Source organism: Nelusetta ayraudi, unplaced genomic scaffold (genome assembly GCF_046127955.1).
Source record: "Nelusetta ayraudi isolate G7.1 ecotype Tasmania unplaced genomic scaffold, CSIRO-AGI_Nayr_v1 ptg000135l, whole genome shotgun sequence".
In the NCBI taxonomy this organism is placed as follows: Eukaryota; Metazoa; Chordata; class Actinopteri; order Tetraodontiformes; family Monacanthidae; genus Nelusetta; species Nelusetta ayraudi.
The window spans coordinates 7,200,331-7,219,032 of NW_027466185.1; the positions used below are offsets into that span (position 1 = coordinate 7,200,331).

The window sequence follows — 18,702 nt, forward strand, 5'->3', positions numbered from 1 at the left end:
ACGGTGGACCAATCGGATTTTTCTTGTGCCTTAAAACTGCCAGTGAGTGTCTCCCGGATTGGATTCATCCCAAGTATCCAATTTTCTGCTTGCCGAATGGTACCTCAATGCGCGAAGGTCCAATCAGCTGGGCACTGTTCAGACTGGACAAGACAAACAAGTAAGGTTTCAACTTGAGTTGTCGGTGATCGGGCTGCGTTACGTATTCAATAAAACAGAATAAGGATCCAAAAACTCAAAGCAAAAGTTAAAGAAAGTTCCCTAAAATTCATGTTAGATGTTCAGCGGGATCTTCTTCCTGCTTCTGCACCGAGCTCACTGAAAGCACATACTGGAAAGAAAGTGAAATCTAAACGCTGCTCTGCATTCACCAGTCTCAATCGCTACTGCGCTGGTTCATCAGTGGCAATCATCCAATGTAAAGATGTCAGTGTTGCACACATTCTAAACCTTTTCAAATGCTTATGCTATGGACTTTCATGTGCCATACCACGGCTATCTGGGTCACAGAAACCTACTGTGCTTCCAAGACAATGGAACGTCCCAAGGTTGGCTTGACCCTTTGCAAACGGGAGTTTATGTAAGATCTTCATAAACGGGTCAAAACTCACAGGCACCTCTCAGCCATGTTAAGCCACATGTGTGGTGACCTCTTGACCCCGTCTCAGGTCTCACACTGGTATGTAGGCCAGGGGGTTAAAAGGCCTCTTTCAGCCAATCAAATTCTCTCCTTGCTGTGCATGTGCGCGGCATGCTCCTTGCGTCGGCCTCCCACGCCCAGCCCAACGTGTGTATTATACACACGCACGCACACAAACACATCAGGGCTGGCTGGAGGCAAAGCCGACACGCAGTTGACCCAGTAACCCTCAGGTTTTTGTGTCACACGTTTCGGCTGCCCTTTCCCAGGATGCAGTGTAGTTTGCAGAAGTTTCATCTGCACCTTTCTAGTTCTCACGCAAAAAAACCCAAACTTCTCAAACCAAGAGGCAAACGTAACGTTGTGACACAGTGGCTCCGTTCAAGGCACATCGACAAACTTCACGTTCAGAGATGCAGCTGGAACAGCTTTGCAGCAAAAAGGAAGTATTAGAAAGAAGCCTGTTGCGATGTTTGTTGACAAGAAGTCGGGTTATCGAATGATACTATGCTATTTTGCAACAGAGCTGTTTTTTTCAGCTCAGCACCTGAATTGATGGAAGTACGTCTCTGAGCTAGGATGACTTCCTGTTTCTGTCTTTGATCCATTTTTGCGCCTGCTGAATGAACGACATCTTATCCCCCCCTCAATCTGTCCCTTCAGCCAACCCGTTTGCCTGAGCCCAATTAAACCTGGCCCGGTGGGATGGACACTTCTGACGGTTCTATCGCTGAAACCTCCAGGGGTCCTTCTGGCTCACTTACATAAGTTTTGAATGAGGTTGAGGCTGCGTTCACCGTACAGGTCCCCTTCCCATGATCCATCAGGGCTAAGTTAGGACTGTGTGGCCCCCGGGGACGTGAGAACACCGCCGAGGAGGCCGTTATGTCAGACAAATTTCAAAGGGAAACTGGGCTTCTTTGATATGAAGGATTGTTCTGCGACAGGATGTGAGCTCGCTGGTAAGTGTTTATACTGTCGTGGAATATTTTACATTCTGAGGCGAAAAGAATACAAAGTCCATTCAGCATGACTTGGCTCGTTTTGACAAGTTGAAAAGTTTAACTTGGATGTAACTCGACATAATACAGGTTGTAATAATATAAGGGTGAATTTCTATAGAAAATGAAACATCATAAAAAACAATACGGGTTACACACTTTATTTGTCACATAAATGTATTTTTTAATTACAGAGGAAAAACATCACAGGCATGTGACTACATATGGACACTTCAATGTTGTTCGGGAATTATATAAAAAAAAAAGAAATAAAAGGTTTAGTATGTACAGCCGGGGGGAGTGGATGTGTTACTGCTGGTCAGACCTGCTCCCCGAGGTCCAACACCCGAAACTTGTCCAGATTGTAGAAGCAGGCTTTGACGACCCGCCCCCCGAAATAACGTCCATTCAGATCGACCACAGCTGCGGAGGAAAGAAGACGACACAGGTCAGACGGCCGAGAACTCTGGTAGGTTTCCCTCAACCCCTCGTGAGGTCACAAAGGGAGCCGTCAGGTACCGTGTGTTTAAGCACACACACACACATATATATATATGTATATATATATATATATATATTTAAAAGAAAGGGACTGAAAGGGGGTCATTGTTTCAAAAGCCTAAAGCTTTTATTTCTCTTTAAGAGCAGATCCGCTTCATGTGAAACAGTGATGTGACCACCGGCAGATGTATAACACTCTACAGAGAAAAACAAGTCTGCACCTCTGGCAGTTCCGAGCGCAAAGGGGGGACAGCGCAACATCAGAGCTGCTTACCAGAAATAAAAATTCTGAATCCTGCCGCCCCCCCAAGACAGATTGAGACACTGGAGGGCTGTAAAACGCAGCTGAGTCAAGGAGCTTCCTTTCTCCCCAGTCTGGCCGCGACGGTGACAAATTGAGCAACACTGGGAGCCACACAACGATAACCTCTGTGGGCCATTTATGATTCCTCTGTCGACACCCTTCAACACGACATGTGAGTCGTCATAAAAAAAAAAAAATATATATATTATTCAGCTTTGATCTTACGACACCTGAGTCACAAGAATGTTGACGAACGGCGGGCCATCAGAGTCACTTGAAGAAGCTTTTGGGATTTTGTTTCCGAGGTGATCAAGGCCACCATTTGCCATCTCTTCCATCGTCTTTAAACTGGACGGATATTGACGACAAATTTTATGCTGAGCTAAAATATGTTACGATAATAGCACAAAAGTATGAAATGATGGCATGCTAATACAATAGACAAGGGATTTATATCATGGATTTCAAAAGGAATAACAACATACTACTCTTACAGAAAAGGGACAATTTAAAAACTTTGAAAAGTTGAGAGAAGACTGACTTTTCTTGAAGGAAGTGATTTTTTTTAGATTTCTCCAATTCCGTAATCGATTTGATCACAACATCAGAGAGGAAACGGGTCTAAATGACCCGATACTGATCACTTTTATTGATGCTTACCGAAGACAAGTAAGGGCGTTATCTCCAGGATCTTTAAAGGCTTACTGAAGAAGTCCCACAGTATAAGATAACGTTCAAGAACAGTGGGAGACTGAGGGTCATTTATTAATATCTGAAGAGGACTGGCTGAACACTTGCCAAACCCTGTGGGAATGCAGCAATGCTCAGGTGTGGCGGGAGTTTGGATGGAAGTGTTGATGCTTCGTTTCTTGACAGACAGCGCGCACAAATGGAAGCCAGTCAATGTCTTGTTTTGGGAATGTCCAGTGGTTAAGGCCTTCTGGACAGAACTTCATGAAATATTAAGAGGCTTATTTAAAACCAGTTAAATTTGCAGTTTAAATATCCAGTTTTCCCACGTTATTTCTTCTTTTTTTTTTTTTTAGGAATTTTGGATTCGCAGGTCAGACGAATATCTATTTGGTATCTTGACAAACTCTCCTGCGCCTTTAGAAAGGCATTTTTATTAAACGCTGGACCAAGTGGGTTGGATGTTGGTATCCTATAAATGGAAGGACGGTCTTGGTGAGCCTAATAATTTGTTTGTAATGCTCATATTTGATGTTAAAACGGACTGGCAGACCTTTCTTTCTTTCTTTTCACTCCCTCACACATACCCGTCTTCCCCATTGTGTTAAAAGTTTTCAAAAATAACATACCTGATTTTTTGTACAGTTTTGTAAAAAGAAAAAAAAACTTGATCGTGTAATGTCTGGAAGCAAACAAACGTTAAAAAAAAGAAAGAAAGAAATGATGGCAGGCTTTGACAAGAGGCTTTTGTCATATTACCCCATCACCAAATTGGAGAGGGCATTTCAAATTTTTCAGCCATAAAATTGATTTTCTGTCACCGTGTCAGCCAAGCGTCTTGACATGTTCGCGTGGTGCCGTCACCGTTGGAAACGGCGCCGCTCTCCGAGTGTCTGTCCTGTTTTATCCGAGAGTCAGTGATGTAAGCGCCGGAGGGCCGCTGGGGGGAGGCGGCGAGGTTGCCGGGGCCGCGTGTGATGTAACGCCGCGGGGAGCCGAGTCTCACCTGGTTTCCGATCTGGGTCGACCCCATTTAGATTATTAGAGCGGTTACACAATAGTTGGGAGACGCTGACGGCGCCGCGGCAACTTCCCTGCTCCCAAGAAGACACAGCAGGGAAAAGCGGCGGAAGCAGGACCTTATTGTCGGCGGGGCGCCACTGACCTTTGATGGCCGACTCCACCCTCTCGAACTCCAGGAATATCCTGACGGCCTCGTCGTCGAAAACCTCGGCGATCTGAGGAGAGGGGAGAGCCGTGAGCGCCGCGCACGCTGCGGTGAATCGAGCTCGCGCCCCGTCGACTCGTCCGGCCTCCTCACCTCAAAAATGACACACTTGACCACTTTGCCGTATTTCTCGCACTCCTCCTTCGTCTCCCCCTCCAGGTCCTCGTCCACCTCTCCTCGGCCCACCATGTTCTGCAAGACGCACACGAGAGACATTGGAGACACTGAAGAAACGGCCGGCCGTTACGAACGAGCTCGATGCTTGACAAAGAATCCTTTTCATATTCCTGCTACAAAGAAAAGGGAGATTACCATTAAAAAGTGGAGCAAGGTTGAGTTTTTCTTGGAGAGACGCTTATACAAACCACTTTGAAGGGATTTATTTTGTGTTTTTCGGGGAATATTTGGTCAAGGTTTGAGTCAGAGCAGATTCTTATGGAGAGCTGCGGCAGACGGCAGAGGAGTTGCACAAGGTATCCATCAACAACAAGATAACCAGACAACACGCTCCCCATCCCATCTTGGAACTCGCAATTGGACATTATTTGAAAACATCACTTGAAGATTTTAACTGCTGGTGGAAGGACTTGACCTGCATGTGTTAAATGGGATGCAAAAAATAAATGCTAAATAATCTTAAAAAGTGTTTGAAATAATTCTGAGGGAATCTGACACCCTGATTGCACACTCAGACACGGCCGTGTCCTGAAAGCTGCAGGACTAAAAAAAAAAAAGAAATATTGCACCACTGAAAATTTGAACGCTGTGATGAAGACTGCTTGGAATCAAACTGTCAAACTGATTCATGGGTCTGAGACTTCACCGCCTTGTTAGAGAGCAGCAGCTGGGCACATGCTTCCGTAACAATTTCACTATCCCCGGCTGCTTTGCAGCTTTACAAACATTTTCACCGCCAATGGAATTTCCCACAGCGCCACTCTTAGTGACCTAAAAATCAGTTTGTACAGAACACAAGATTAAAAAAAAAACAAAACTGTGAAAACGGTGTTTCCCATCCATCCCACGCACTGGATGCTCCGGGCAAAGAGGTCACCGACGCATGACAAGTGTTACAAACCCTGAGGAGGACGACTTTGGTGGGGTTTTTCAGGATCTCCGTCAATGGGTTGGCCTCCGACTTCTTGGAAGGGTCGGCTGGTCGGGCGAACGAGAGAGAGAGAGAGAAAAACAAGCAGCAGATTAGAGAGATGGAGCAAGCGAGGTCGATATCTGAGGCCGAGTGTTATCCTTTCATATCGAGCCCACAGTTGTGATGAACGTGACGGATTCCGACTGTGTTTGTCCAAATGGCTGACGCATTGAAGCGTCTGCTGGTTTCTTTTTCTGGGAACTGGTTTTTATTTTGTGTTGCGCGCGCGCGCGCGCGCGCACACACACACACACACACACACACACACACACACACACACACACACACACACACACACACACACACACACACACACACACACACACACACACACACACACACACACACACACGAAGGGTCACTCTGGAGGCAGAAGGCTGCTGGTAGCGGAGGACCAGTGACTAAGCAGAGGAATGATGTGTGTCACTCTGTGTTTCAGGGGGAAATCTGTGGTTTCAAAACTGAGAAACAGAAAGAACAAATCAAAATAAATTGTATTTATTGGACAATTTAATAACAAAATTGTCGTTTATGGTAGGAAATTTAAAACATTTTCAGACAGTTGGTTGAAGGGCGTCCTTTAGCTCATCGGAAATTCTCAACAAAAAAATAAATAAATGTGTTGTTTAGATTCAGGCCGCGTCTAAACTATCTGGGATTTTCCTACAAGGATAAAAGCCCCACCGAGGAGTTTTCTGTTAACCCTGCAAAGAAAATCACCGGCCAAATGATTTGCAGTGACTGAGGGCAAAAGAAGACGGCGGTCGTCCACGATGAGGGCGTTTGATTGTGCAAAGATGTTTATCGGACCTCCTCTTGGGACAGGCAGGAAATGAAGTATTTCTTTCACTGCGTCTCAACTGCGAGCGAAACCATCGTGTGCATCGCGGCGCACAGTGACTCATTTTTATGTTCCCTTTACCGTGCGACCCTTGAGCTCACGGCAGCCGTCTAATGCGCAGATCATTTATCAGAGGCTGTGTCTTGTGACTGAGTGCGCTGTTGCAGATCAGAGTAAAAGGCTGTCGTGACACTTGAAGGGATAAAATAGAAAATAAGCAAGACGAAAACAGAACGGCCGCCTCATGTGGAGTTTGAAAATACTAAATTTGTTATTTTCAACATTTTTCTGCACTTCGCTTAAACATTTCTAATATGTGCAGGGAGCCATGTGGCGACACAGGATGTAGGTGTGCGATGTTATTGCAAAACTTTGTGACGTCTTTGCACGTTTCAGCCTCCGGAAGTGAACACTGGGAGAGTTCAGGACGAAAGCGCTCAGGCCCTAAAACACGCTCGAGCTGAAAAGCTTGAAAACCTGCCGTGTATATTTTTTACATTATGTTTGTGTCACTCTTTCTTTAAATGTAAATAAATAAATAAATAAATTAGGGCTGCAACTAACAATTATTTTTGTTTGTCGACTAATCTACCAATTATCTTTTCAATTATATTTCACCACCTATTCTGGATATCTTTTTAACCTGATTTGCTTAAATCTTCACACCTGTTATACTGTTGTACTCTGACATCATATACCTTAAAGAGATTTCTTAGAGACAACTTAAACATCGAACTAATAAGTCCTAAATCACACAGTTGATAAGTGACAGAGTGTTACAATTCAGTAGAAACGCCGGTATTGACAGGGGCTGTAATTCACTAATTATTGCCGTAAAGTACGCACTTCGCTAAGTAAACAATCGTTCGCTAAGCTAGCTTGTTCCTTGATTTCCGACGTGCGAAAAAACGCACTATGTACTTGCGTCATAGTCGGCTTTTAAGGTTTCGCCGGAGTGTTGCCATGGAATGCTAGGTCAGCTTCACAGAGTTTGCACCCAATGTGTTTCGCTGCTTCGCTTTCTATGAAATATTTGTAAACTTTTGAAACTTTGGGTCAGAGTTTTCCAGCTTTTTTTGAGAAGAAGCCGTTCTTCTTCTCTGTTTTTGCAGGATGTAAACAACGAGCGACACCACCCTCAGTACTGCACTGCAGGTACAAATGGGCATGTAGCGGCTGCAGTGCGTTTTTATCATTCAGCAATTTATCGATTACGTCGATTAATCGTTACAGCCCTAAAATAAATGAAAATAAATTAGGTAAGTAAGTAAGAAAGTAAGTAAGTAAGAAAGTCCCTGTCAAAATGTGCTGCGTAATGGTGAGAGAGAAAATGAGTTGAGAGGCCAACCTGCGGAGCTTCCTGGCGTCTCAGCAGAGCCTGGACTGGAGCCAGCTGCTGAGTCACGTGCACCGGTGAGAAAGAGAACAGAGACATGAGCTGAGAGAGCTGAACACACGCGGATGAACAGTGAGGCCAAGAGCTTTAGCGGGACACGGAGATGAGACGAGTCATTAAATCATCAGAGGAATGCTTGGTGGGATTATGTACGATGGGAACAGACACGACGGCGCTCACGTTTCTCCGCAGCGTCGCCTATGATGATCTTTCCGCCTCTTTTGCTGGTCTTCTCCACCGAGAGCGCTGTGCTGAGGCCCTGCTCGTGCTTTCCCAGACCCTGGCCTTCTTTGAAACCGTACTTCTGCATGATCTTGTGGGCCACCGTACCTCTGCGTGGGGGGCGGGGGGGAAGAAGAGAGCTCGGAATTGGTATACTTTGTACTCTTAAAAGTGTTTTATCCACAATTCAAACAAGAATCTTTAAATAATGACAATGAACTCAGCCTTTTGCCAAAGGTCCAGCAAATATTGACTCATATATGCAGCTCTTTTCTTTGATTTGTCTTGTACTTTGCATCTTAGACTGGGTAGTTTGTTTCAACGTGAATTCAGATAAAAGCTTACATTAAATAGCAATTCTAAATAACTTATAACAGTAAACTTTTTTGGCCTGTCACTGTGCACTGTCGCTGCACACCCACCCCATGTTCGCCAGGAAGGAGCTGGTTGGTGCCGGCGGAGAACGCGGCCGGTCGGAGTCTTCAAACATGGGCGGAGGGATGGCGGCTTTCGATCCTCTGGCTGGGCGAGCATCATCTTCATAGTTGAACGATGCTGAACCTAAAAAAATATTTAACTTTGTCATTAAGTGTGCAGAGGGAGGAGCGCGACCACATTGGCCGTTTACTTGTGAGGTCATTTTCACTCTGACATGGCGATATTTCAGCCCGTTATTATTTTGGGATGTTTTTGGAGACTCGTTTTTGCTGCTGATACATAATGGCAGGTTTGTCACAGTTATAATAGCAATGGCGCTTTAAAAAAAACAAAAAGAAAAACAGCTTGGTATTTGTTTTTGATCTTACTTCTACTATTTTTTACATGTGGTAGGTCAGCAAGCTATTGTGGAGATGAATCAATGCTGCCCCCTGCTGTTCTGCTGACAGATTACAAATCAGAACTGTTGGGAATCCTACTCCAAACTGTTTTGTTTTTTTTACCTCACGCTGAGGTACTGGGGCATGAGAGGAGTTGTCGCAGGTTAAACTTGGCTGCCAGATCAGTTCTTCATAAATAAATATCTGATTTGTTTTTTCCCTCCAAATCTTCAACAAACAGGTACTCTGCTGTTTCTCAGCTGTTCATACTGTGCTTTAATCCTGCTGCTGGGGTAAAACCAAAAGAGCGGAGACTGATGAATCGCAACACCTACCGTCTCTGTCCACAAGTGACGAGGGTGGCGCGATGGCTGCTCCACCCATGCCTTAGTGAGAGAGAGGGAGGGAGAGGAAAAGAGGGATGAGAAAATAGCTATGACAAAGTGATAAAGATAATGTTTAAATAGTGCAATACCTTGCTGTAGTATTTATATTTCATTTTATGGTCAAGCTGTCCCAAACTTATGAGCAAAGCCTGGACTGGCACTTTAGAAATGATCCCTTAATTCAGCAAATCTTAACCATCCTGCCTAGCTTTAAAGTTATTAGTAGAACAACAGAATTACTAGTCGTAAAGTTTCTTCATTTTTGGTTTGAGGTCATCTCCTGGTTGACCTCTTACTGTGAAATTCTCATCCAATTCTGAAATTCTCTACCACTGAGCAATGCTCCAGTTTGGTGCAGAAACGATGAAAATACAACTTAGGACTGCACAATATATCCAAATTTGATTGTTACTGCAATATTAAAAACGTGAATACAATGCATTGGCAATACCAACGTGTCTGCATTGTTAAATGAAGTCTGTATTGATGTAAGATATATAGCATTTATTGCCATTACAAAATACTTGCAATGCTTATATATGTTCTGTCAATATTAAGGGCCGGTTAAAAAATAAATAAATAAATAAATAAAAAAGACCCAATAATTTATTAACAGCAACTCTACTGACTTCGTTTTCGCCGTTCTTTCTCGTAGTCGTCTTCATCATCTGATTCACCCTCTGCTGCGGGGAAGCGCGAAAACCCACTGGGAGCGGCGGTCTCGTGCCTGTCTTTCCACTTCCTGCAACATGGGATCAAGACCAAGATTGAAGAACGGCCTGTGTTCAGGGGAGATATTTTCCAATATTATACTGCCACGTTCCTTTTGCAATAATAAGCCCACTCAGAACTGAAGGTGCCTTTTGAATGAGAGGCGAAACGTCTTCAAGATCGCAAGCACAAGTCCAGTTGCTGCAACTTGACCCTTCTACATGTCCACTTAATGTTATTGCTTTTAAAATAAGTAAGTTTGGTCATACTTTTCTCTTTCATCAATCTCCTTCTGTCGCTCCTGCTCCCTCTGTCGCTGCCGCTCCTCTCTGTGTCGCTTCACCACCTTCTCATAATCGTTGGGGAACATTGGGTCGTACTCGTCTGCCAACGGGATGAGTACGTCGCCGGAGGAGAAACCACTGGGTACCGAGTCCTGAATAATACATGAAATGTTAACAAAAAGACACATATGGATATGGACAGACACATGTGGCGTCTGCTGGACAGATGAAGAAATGCACATGTCCTGCAAATAGATCTTTTCACTTTGATTGTGACACGATAAATAAAAAGAAAAACTTGTTCCTTTAGAGTTTAAGCTCTTGAGAGACTGTGAAAATCTGGGGTAATGACCAGAAAGTTACATTAGAGATGACCAACCTTAATTCCAGCAGCAGCATGTGGAGGAGTGTCTGAGATCTGTCTCTCATCACTGGAGCCACCCCTCTTTAGGTCAATCACAGGAGCCAAGACAGTGGTCTGCTTCATACGCTGGGTCTAAGCACACAAAACACATCATAGATTATGTACAGATACACGTTTTACATAAAAATGAGAATCCTGATCGAGTTGTCATACTTACAAGCATTTTTCTAAATAAAACAACAACACAAAAAAAAACCCACTATCAATAACAGTGTACCATCGATTTTGTCCTACCTTTGCTTGGGTCAAAGCTGCCTTCTTCACCTTTAGTTGGGACTGTAGGAGCTTGAAATTTTTGGACCAGCCTTCGGTCTTGGTGTCACTTGCACCCACGCCGAGGTCATCATACAACGACATTGTAGTTCCTGAACGTAAACGAAACAGACGCAACTATTTCAATTCCAATTGTTCGTTATGCTACATCCAATCATACATTGAAATAATTACTCCTTGTTGACTACGTAAATAAATGGCCCCTATTTTATCCTACATAGCAGTGCGCTTTCAGTTTTAAAAAGTTTGCAATTCATTTAGTCCTAGGAACCTATGTAATATTGAATCTGGCTAACGTTTGCTCATGCTAACAATACCACTTTAGAAAACACTCGCGTCTGTGAATGAAGAATGAGACAAGAAAACATTCTGTTGCAGCTACTTGCCAAGTTACCTTTGAACGAAATTATGAACACACCCTGAATAAAATATAACAAACTAAAGCACTAACGACTGTCACGGCACATTTGCTGCAATTAGCCCCTCGCTACTATGCGAGCGCAGGAAGTACAACATGAGAAACTGAACACGGCCCCACTTGGCCACACTGTTGGCCCGTGCGCCGCCTAGCGTCGTGGCGGAATAACACGACTTTATTGCCTATAAATTACGTCTCACGTTTTATAGATTAAAAATTACACACGGAAGTACGGAAGCGCATTGCTGCCACACTTTAATGTGAACACGAGTCAGTATCACGTTATAACGTAAAATTTTCGTGTTTTACGTGATAATTTTCGCTTTAAACCGCGGAACTACCACGAGTTTTCGTGAAAGTTTCACGTTTTAGGGGATAATTTTGCATTTAGCGTGGAACTATTACGTCATTTCCGTATCATTTTCACGTTAAACTATCACGCTATGTAGAACATTTGTTCTCCACTCTAAACGCCATGCGGATCCAGTTGTTGGTTCCTTCTACCTTGTCAAACAAACAAACAAAAAGAACAATTCAAGCCGGATACGCGTGAGGTGAGATGTACATCACGTGACTCACTATCAAGGATGGACCATCTATGAAAGAGAAAGTGTCCCGCACAGCAGTAATGTGAGAAGGGGAATGGACCGTCCGCCCTTCACGACCGTCGTCTCTCCGGGCAACATATTCCAGTCGAGGTGTCGCACCGAGCCGTCACATGGATCTGGGATTTCTTTCGTTTTTACTCTGCGCGGGGGTGATCGCGCCGCTTCCCTACGGAGGTGAGTGTTTCCTCGCTCAGCCCGCTGCTCATTAACATGCCATTTAAGGTAATAACAAAACTAAGGAAAAGTATTTTCTCTATATACATGTACTGCAGCATAAATGATTACATTTGTGTTGACATTGACCAAAATAGAAACGTCGATGGTGCATTAAAAGGGTGTGTGTGTGTGTGTGTGTGTGTGTGTGTGTGTGTGTGTGTGTGTGTGTGTGTGTGTGTGTGTGTGTGTGTGTGTGTGGTGGTGGGTAGCACATCGAAACTGAACTCAATTCGCCTTGAAACACGTTTAAATGTGTTTCGCTGCTTCATAAATAAAAGTATAAATCAATAAATACATAAAAGTTGGTTGACTGATTGAGTGAAATGCCGTGCCAACCACTTCTTCTACTGCATGACTCTCCCCAGTGGAAACCTGTTCCTCGCCCCCCCCGCCTAGCAGTAACTACCACACCATTCTTTCTGAACCCCCTTCCGAAACCGTTTACTTAGTTTAATTCAAAGGAAAAATAATGTGTGTGTGTGTGTGTGTGCGCGCGCGCGTGTGTGTGTGAGGCGCACACCTGCACACGCACGCGGTGGGATGCGCTGCGGAATAAATTATTTGAATTTTTTTTAATCTTTATTTTTTGAGAATTCTTTTGAGAATGAAGTGCAACTGTACTGTAAATCCTCCGTGGCTCCTTGGCTTTACAGTCTTCTTGACCAAACAAAGATGAATCCCTTGATATTAATGAAGTGAGAACCTCACTTTCACCAAACTTCACTTGAAAATGAACAGGTTCTTCATAAACAAAGATGAAGTTCCCTTACTTGGGAATAAAGAAATACATCTTTATTAAAAGAAGCAAACACAAATGAATGCCCCTGTGGATAAAGTGACAACCTTAACTGTCTTCCACCAAACATCACTTCAAAAGTAAAACGTCTTGAACAACGATGAATGAATAAAGTGCAAAACTTTCACATTTTGTGAAATTAAAGGGGGAGCAAGGGAGAAGAAAATTGACTTGAAGATTTTCGTAAGTTTTTAACATCGGCTTGTCTCATAAATCCGATTTTGATTTCAAATGGATGAATCGCACAGCCCCACCTCAGCCCCATCGATCCTGCTCGCAGGTTTAATTTCAATTGCCATCACTGCATGAATCCCCTGAGTATGTTCTGTCCCGTCCCCATCACATCATCATGTCTTCCCCTGCAGACCCAACCACCAGCTGTGATTGTCTACAAATCCCACCTATGAACCGTACCAATCCCCCACCAAGCAGATGCAGTGCAATTGGGGGCACTTTTCGCTACACATGTGTCGTGGGTTACTTGAGGCAGGCGGGGACCTCAAACCTCATCAAGTGTGTGCGACAGGACGGTGTTGCCAAGTGGTCGGCACCCACACTGCAGTGCATACGTGAGTATTTCTCTTATTCTTCAAAAAAGAAAAAAGAACTGCAGTACAGTACTCCCACAGGTATGAGAATGCTGTCTTTCAGTCGTCTTTCAGACAAACATGTTAACCCAGTACATACTTGAGTGACAGGGCTCCTACTCAGAGGTTTGCGTCTTCAGCAGCCACGCCTGTGAATTTGACAGGCTCAGCAAACCAGTTGCCAACTGCACATTTACAGATTTGTGTATAAAGGCACAGCCCTGCTTACGTTTGAGGAAACAGATCAGATTCAGATCAGATCAGAGGGGGAAAAAGCAGTCACCATCAACGCGACACGGCAGCTGGTATCTAGTGCAGGGCGGCGGTGGTCATGATGGGAACTTTCCTATTTGACTTATAAAACAATGTTAGACATGGAATATTTCACAAGAATGAAAAATCTAAATGAAAAAAATGGATGGATTGAAATTTTATCAGTATGAGATGCTTTGCGTCTATAATCTAGCTGCTGCTGGCAATACCACCTGATTGGAAGAGATTTTTTATTTCAAATACCATGTGCTGACAGAAATATGTTCCATCTTTAGTCACTGATATTTATGTTATGTTAAGTTTTCTGTTAATGTGAAGGTACTGTCTGTGTCTTTTGAAACAAAAGAAAAGAAAAAAAAAAAGCAGCAGTGAACTGATGACCGGCAGGTGAAAATAAAAGGGAATTGAAAAATGACTTTGAAGTGAAAACAAAGTAGCGTAAGGAACAAAGAAGGGAGCGTTTCTGTAGCTCTGCACTTTGGTGCGGCTCACGACCACATGCTCAAATTCCACTGTCCGCAGGAGGCCATTGGAGAAGGTTCTCAATTACAGAGAGGAGCATGCTGGGTTCATTAGTGACAAACTGAAAGTCCAGAATCTTCAACAAAGAGCTGATTTCTGTCGTCGTTGAAGAGTTGTTTTGAATCATGTCAACAAAATGCACTCTGACCACTTTGTCCCCGCTCCAAAACGAAAATATTTTCAGAAGATTGGGTTGATGATCACAAGTGTTTAAAAAACACTGTCAAGATTCTTTGAGGAACCATTAACATACTGCTACTAAAGGTCAAAGAAAAATACTTTGAATTTTTGAACGAACCAGTGAGGCTGTTTGCTAGACAGTTGAAAGGTGCTCAGGCAAACTGTGCCATTTGTAAAATTAAATCCAGAAGGGGAGATTTGCTGGTTAATCCTAGAGAAATAAACTCTCGCTTTAAAGATTTCTACACAGATTTCTACACAGCTCATGCATTCAACCAAATAGAGTGGCCTTTTATGTTTGAATCACTCAGAAGATTTGGAATTGAGGATGCTTTTATTACATGGGTTAAGATGTTATATCTCTGCCCGAAATCCTCCATCCTCACCAATAGTGATAGTTCCTTCTTTGAAGGAGGTGATTATCATAAGCCTTGCTTCTTTCAGCTCCTTCTCGAACTTGCACTTTATCCTTTTTTTGTTTTTTGTTTTGTGGCTTTGTGGTTCTTACTGGGCAGCCAATGCCCGGGCCCTGATGTACTGGCAGCAGGAACAGGCTGGTGATGGCTAAACATTGAAGCTGCAGCTGTAAAAGGCTCCTCCCTTTGTGCATTACCTTTCCTCTAGGACAGAATCACTTCAGGAACTAATTGGTAACAACTTTGTATTGAGAAACTCTCAACTCAGAATCCTGAACCAGATAAGAAATGTGAACAACTTGCCAGATGTATCTGTACTCACTCCTATATGCCACAACCATTCATTTCCACCATCTTGGTGTGAAATAATTCAATGGTTTAGTGCAGCATATGAGTTAAACATTGACCCTGAAACAGAGCTGGCTCTGTTTGCGTGCTCAGAGTCGACTCGCAGTTATTCATCTGTGGTACGATAGACGCTAATGCTTGGTATGGTTGCTGCAAAGAAGATTATTCTTCTGGACTGGAAAACCCCCAGAAACCCCCGTGCTTCAGAAAATGGCTCAAGGAAATGACAAATATTATCCAAATGGAAAGGATACGCTCCAAAGCAGAAAACACATTTTTGGACACTTGGGGCCCATTCGTTGACCATCTTAGAAAGTAATCATTTTTTTGAAAGTTCATTTTGACTCTTGTGGTATTTCTGTAATACCTCATCTTGTAAACAGCAACTTGTATGTAGACATAACACTTTTTTATGCCTGGCAGCTCTGTGGTTTTGTTCTGTTTTTGTTTTTTTTCCTTTTTCTTCTTTTTTTTTATTATTGTTATTATATATAAATCTGAAAGATTAGCTGGGAAGCTAGAACTTAACTGAAATGATGATGACCACATTTTAAAGACCACGCTTTGTGTTTTAGCCAACGCGAGTGTGCCGCCAGCGCAGCCAGCAACTCCGAAACGTGAGTGTGTTGACTATTACTATAGATATATATTGCTTCATTGCATGACCTTGTAATGTTGTCTCTCATCATGATGCACTTAAACAGCCATAAATCCCAAATGAAACAGAAAGAAGTTCACCAGGAATCAGTATTAATCCACTGCAAACAGAACTTTCAGAACATGTAGGCTTTTCTTTCTCCACAACCTCGGCTCATTGTGCAGAGGACTGGTGAATCAGGATTCCCATGGCCGCTCTGATGGCAGATAAACAAAAACAGCTGTGTGCTTGCGAGTGTAACGATAAGTGAATTTTCCTCCTGGCAGCTGCGGCTCCCACTGCACCAGGGGATGACCACGGTTCGACGACTGCGGGAGAGAAAGGGGGAGGAAGCCCGACCTCAACCAGCCAGCCCGTACAACCAAATCAAACAACTGGTAAACCACTTGCAGTCCCCACACGTGCAGCCCAAATGTCTGCTTTTCTTTCTGTCCGTGGCTGATCCGTATCAGCTGACCTGATTTGGATTGCATTTTTAACACACGTGCAAATCTTAGAAGAACTGTGTCCCGCCTCCAGGCAAGTACACGTATTCACTTTGAGATTTCAAGTGCTTCGCGTGAGCCGGTCGCATACTTAGAAGTAAACAAATGCGTCTCAATCTAAGGACAACTTGAGTCAATTTGATTTGTCTCTGTGTCAGTAAATATTGAGACTAAATTCAAATTATAAAGTAGTGTGAACTGAGTACCCCCTGAATCTCTTGGTACAGCGTTTGCTGGACAGCATTCCTGGCACTGTGCCAGTTTCCCAGCCCGACTCCTCAGCCCCCAGATTCCAAATTCAAGACAGATTGATAATAATAATAAACATTCGAAAACCGATGGGTCTTTCACCCTTGCGAGAGATGTGGCTCGAAAACAGAATAATAATAATGATAATGAACATTTGAAAACCATGGGACTTTCGAGCCATGTCTCTCGTCAAGCCCCAATAAAATGCTTCATTGCCATCGCGCTCACCTCGCGAGGCAGCCTAAAGTACCAAACTCACTTCAAATCCCTTCAAATCTATCCTGTGATTCTGTGAGTCAACCTTCATCCATTGTGCATAGGTTGTTTTTTTTTTAAACACAAAAAAGATATACATTCGAGAGAAAAAAAACAATACCAACACATAAATGCATAAATCTCCCCTTCACTGGTGCCATTTTTTTTCCAGTGGCTAATATTATTGAGTAGCGATTAAAAATAAATAAATAAGGGAACCTGGCCAGTGAAAGTGAAACAATAACGGTGCACGGAATGAAATTATTATTTCCTGCATCCTCTGAGGAAAGATGGGTTGGGCTCTTCAGGGTCGTTCTGTGGCCGTGGTATTAACGGTTTCAGCAGATGAAGACAGCAAGATTGCATATTGGTTGCACAAGTGACGACACCGACCCAAAAGGGTTTTGTCAGTATTGAAGAGGAAACGGCAATCCATCCGATAACCTCGTCACACTAGTGCGACAGTTTATCGTTTTGATGTCACGCTGAGAAAAAAAGGTCGGAAAAGGCAGTTTGGGGCATTTCTTTGGTTTCCTGTTATATTTTTCATATTTTGTATTTTAAATAGACATTATTTTGAATTATTGGGCTAACGAAGAGCCCTTTTTTTCTGTGTCCTACGTGAACAGAAAATCAGTGGCACGGCAACCGCCAAAGAGACGGAGGGCAAAGCCCAGCAGGTAACCGCACATCCAAAAACCACGTCACCATTTTCAGGGGTCACATCTCTTAATTCTCCTCCAGCGTTTTCCTGACAGGCGGCTGCTCTGATTTCCAGATCACGTCAGCGTCACGATCCCCGTCGTCATCAGCATTTTGGTCGCCGGTGCACTGATCGGACTTGCCATCCTTTGCTACAAAAGGTAAGCTGGGCGGGGAGCGTTGAAAGAGGCACTCAACGTCAAATCAACTCCCTCATGTCGTGGCTGTTTTCCAAATGCTTCAGGAGAGCGGGGAGGGGCCAGCCTCAGGCAGCAGGGGCGGAAGACGCCGACGTGGGTGTGAAGCTGAATCAACAACAGCTGAAGGGACTTGAAGAGTGCAGTGGAAGAGCGAGCCAATACCTCTGAGGACAAGTGCTTGAACTGTTCCTTCTTCTTGAATGCTGTGTGGAAGGTCAAACAGGATGTACTCTGATAAATATGAATATGAACTCAGCCTCTTCGTGAACGAGCCTCTGTGTGTCAGACCCTGATCCAATCAGGCGGATGTGAATCATTGTGTAATCTGTCCAAAAAGGTCAGTTTTACATTAAAATACAAAGAATGCCCATGTCTATTTGCACTGCCTATGACATTAAATGACTGCCTATGCCCTTCTTTTTAAACAGACCTGTAGTGTAATTGCTTGCTATCAAAACGTTTTGTGAAAAATTAACACAAGTTTCTGTTCTTTGAAAAAATACAATGAAGAATGCTGTCAATCAGCACTGTTAAAATCCCTACCCTGAATTTTTTATTTTACAAAATTCCTGTGAAATATTTATAAATTGTGTGCAAGTGTGTGTGGAATGTAATTTATTTTGAAAAGGAAAAAGTCAAATCTTCTTGTCAGTATTGTTTGCCATGTCAGTCCCCTTGTGTGTTCTTCCAGTCTCTGTCTCTCTGCCCCTCCTTCCCGTGGTCGATCCAGGTTTATTAAAAATCTGTTTTTCAGCGCACTTGAATGCAAACGTCATCATTTCATAAATATTTCCAAGAGGCCCACGCACTTCCTGTGACACTTCTGGCCTTCCCTTTCGGTGCTGTCGCATGAGAAAAACGCAGGTTTCCTGGGGTGCAATCTCGCACATGACTCCCGATGACTCCTCTGCTTCTGGGAT

At 43.5% G+C, this 18,702-nt stretch overlaps 2 protein-coding genes across 6 annotated transcripts; one reads left to right on the plus strand and one right to left on the minus strand.

The window, feature by feature from the left end:
• Positions 1–1,786: 1,786 nt before the first annotated feature.
• On the minus strand, positions 1,787–12,028 carry rbm17 (RNA binding motif protein 17). Of its 3 annotated transcripts, none has more exons than XM_076011450.1 (13): positions 11,909–12,028; positions 10,831–10,961; positions 10,552–10,668; positions 10,158–10,324; positions 9,807–9,919; positions 9,127–9,177; positions 8,396–8,534; positions 7,932–8,083; positions 7,704–7,748; positions 5,443–5,519; positions 4,458–4,556; positions 4,302–4,374; positions 1,787–2,064 (listed from the first exon to the last, which is right to left on the minus strand). In XM_076011450.1, the coding sequence occupies exons 2-13, from the start codon at positions 10,951–10,953 to the stop codon at positions 1,961–1,963; spliced, it is 1,260 nt and encodes a 419-aa protein (XP_075867565.1). In that variant the 5' UTR covers positions 10,954–10,961; positions 11,909–12,028; the 3' UTR covers positions 1,787–1,960. The 3 variants fall into 3 exon arrangements, with proteins under 3 accessions (XP_075867565.1, XP_075867564.1, XP_075867563.1); XM_076011449.1 differs by having other exon boundaries at positions 11,867–12,005; XM_076011448.1 differs by lacking the exon at positions 11,909–12,028 and adding an exon at positions 11,264–11,412.
• Positions 11,935–18,540, plus strand: il15ra (interleukin 15 receptor subunit alpha). 3 transcript variants are annotated; one of them, XM_076011452.1, is made up of 7 exons: positions 11,935–12,069; positions 13,273–13,476; positions 15,809–15,850; positions 16,158–16,268; positions 17,510–17,560; positions 17,659–17,743; positions 17,827–18,540. In XM_076011452.1, exons 1-7 carry the CDS (start codon positions 12,006–12,008, stop codon positions 17,948–17,950), a joined length of 681 nt encoding a protein of 226 aa, XP_075867567.1. In that variant the 5' UTR covers positions 11,935–12,005; the 3' UTR covers positions 17,951–18,540. The 3 variants fall into 3 exon arrangements, with proteins under 3 accessions (XP_075867567.1, XP_075867568.1, XP_075867569.1); XM_076011453.1 differs by having other exon boundaries at positions 16,161–16,268; XM_076011454.1 differs by lacking the exon at positions 15,809–15,850.
• The last annotated feature ends 162 nt before the right edge of the window (positions 18,541–18,702 follow it).

What these genes read in the sequence shown, in the direction of transcription:
- rbm17 (XM_076011450.1), bottom strand. Translation starts at nt 10,953, where the DNA reads ATGTCGTTGTATGATGACCTCGGCGTGGGTGCAAGTGACACCAAGACC. An exon ending in CAGCTTTGACCCAAGCAAAG is followed by an intron (nt 10,669 to 10,830) that starts GTAGGACAAAAT and finishes TTGTGTGCTTAG; the next exon opens with ACCCAGCGTATGAAGCAGAC. An exon ending in GAGATTGATGAAAGAGAAAA is followed by an intron (nt 9,920 to 10,157) that starts GTATGACCAAAC and finishes CCCATGTTGCAG; the next exon opens with GAAGTGGAAAGACAGGCACG.
- il15ra (XM_076011452.1), top strand. Translation starts at nt 12,006, where the DNA reads ATGGATCTGGGATTTCTTTCGTTTTTACTCTGCGCGGGGGTGATCGCG. An exon ending in ACCCACACTGCAGTGCATAC is followed by an intron (nt 13,477 to 15,808) that starts GTGAGTATTTCT and finishes TTTGTGTTTTAG; the next exon opens with CCAACGCGAGTGTGCCGCCA. An exon ending in GCCATCCTTTGCTACAAAAG is followed by an intron (nt 17,744 to 17,826) that starts GTAAGCTGGGCG and finishes CAAATGCTTCAG; the next exon opens with GAGAGCGGGGAGGGGCCAGC.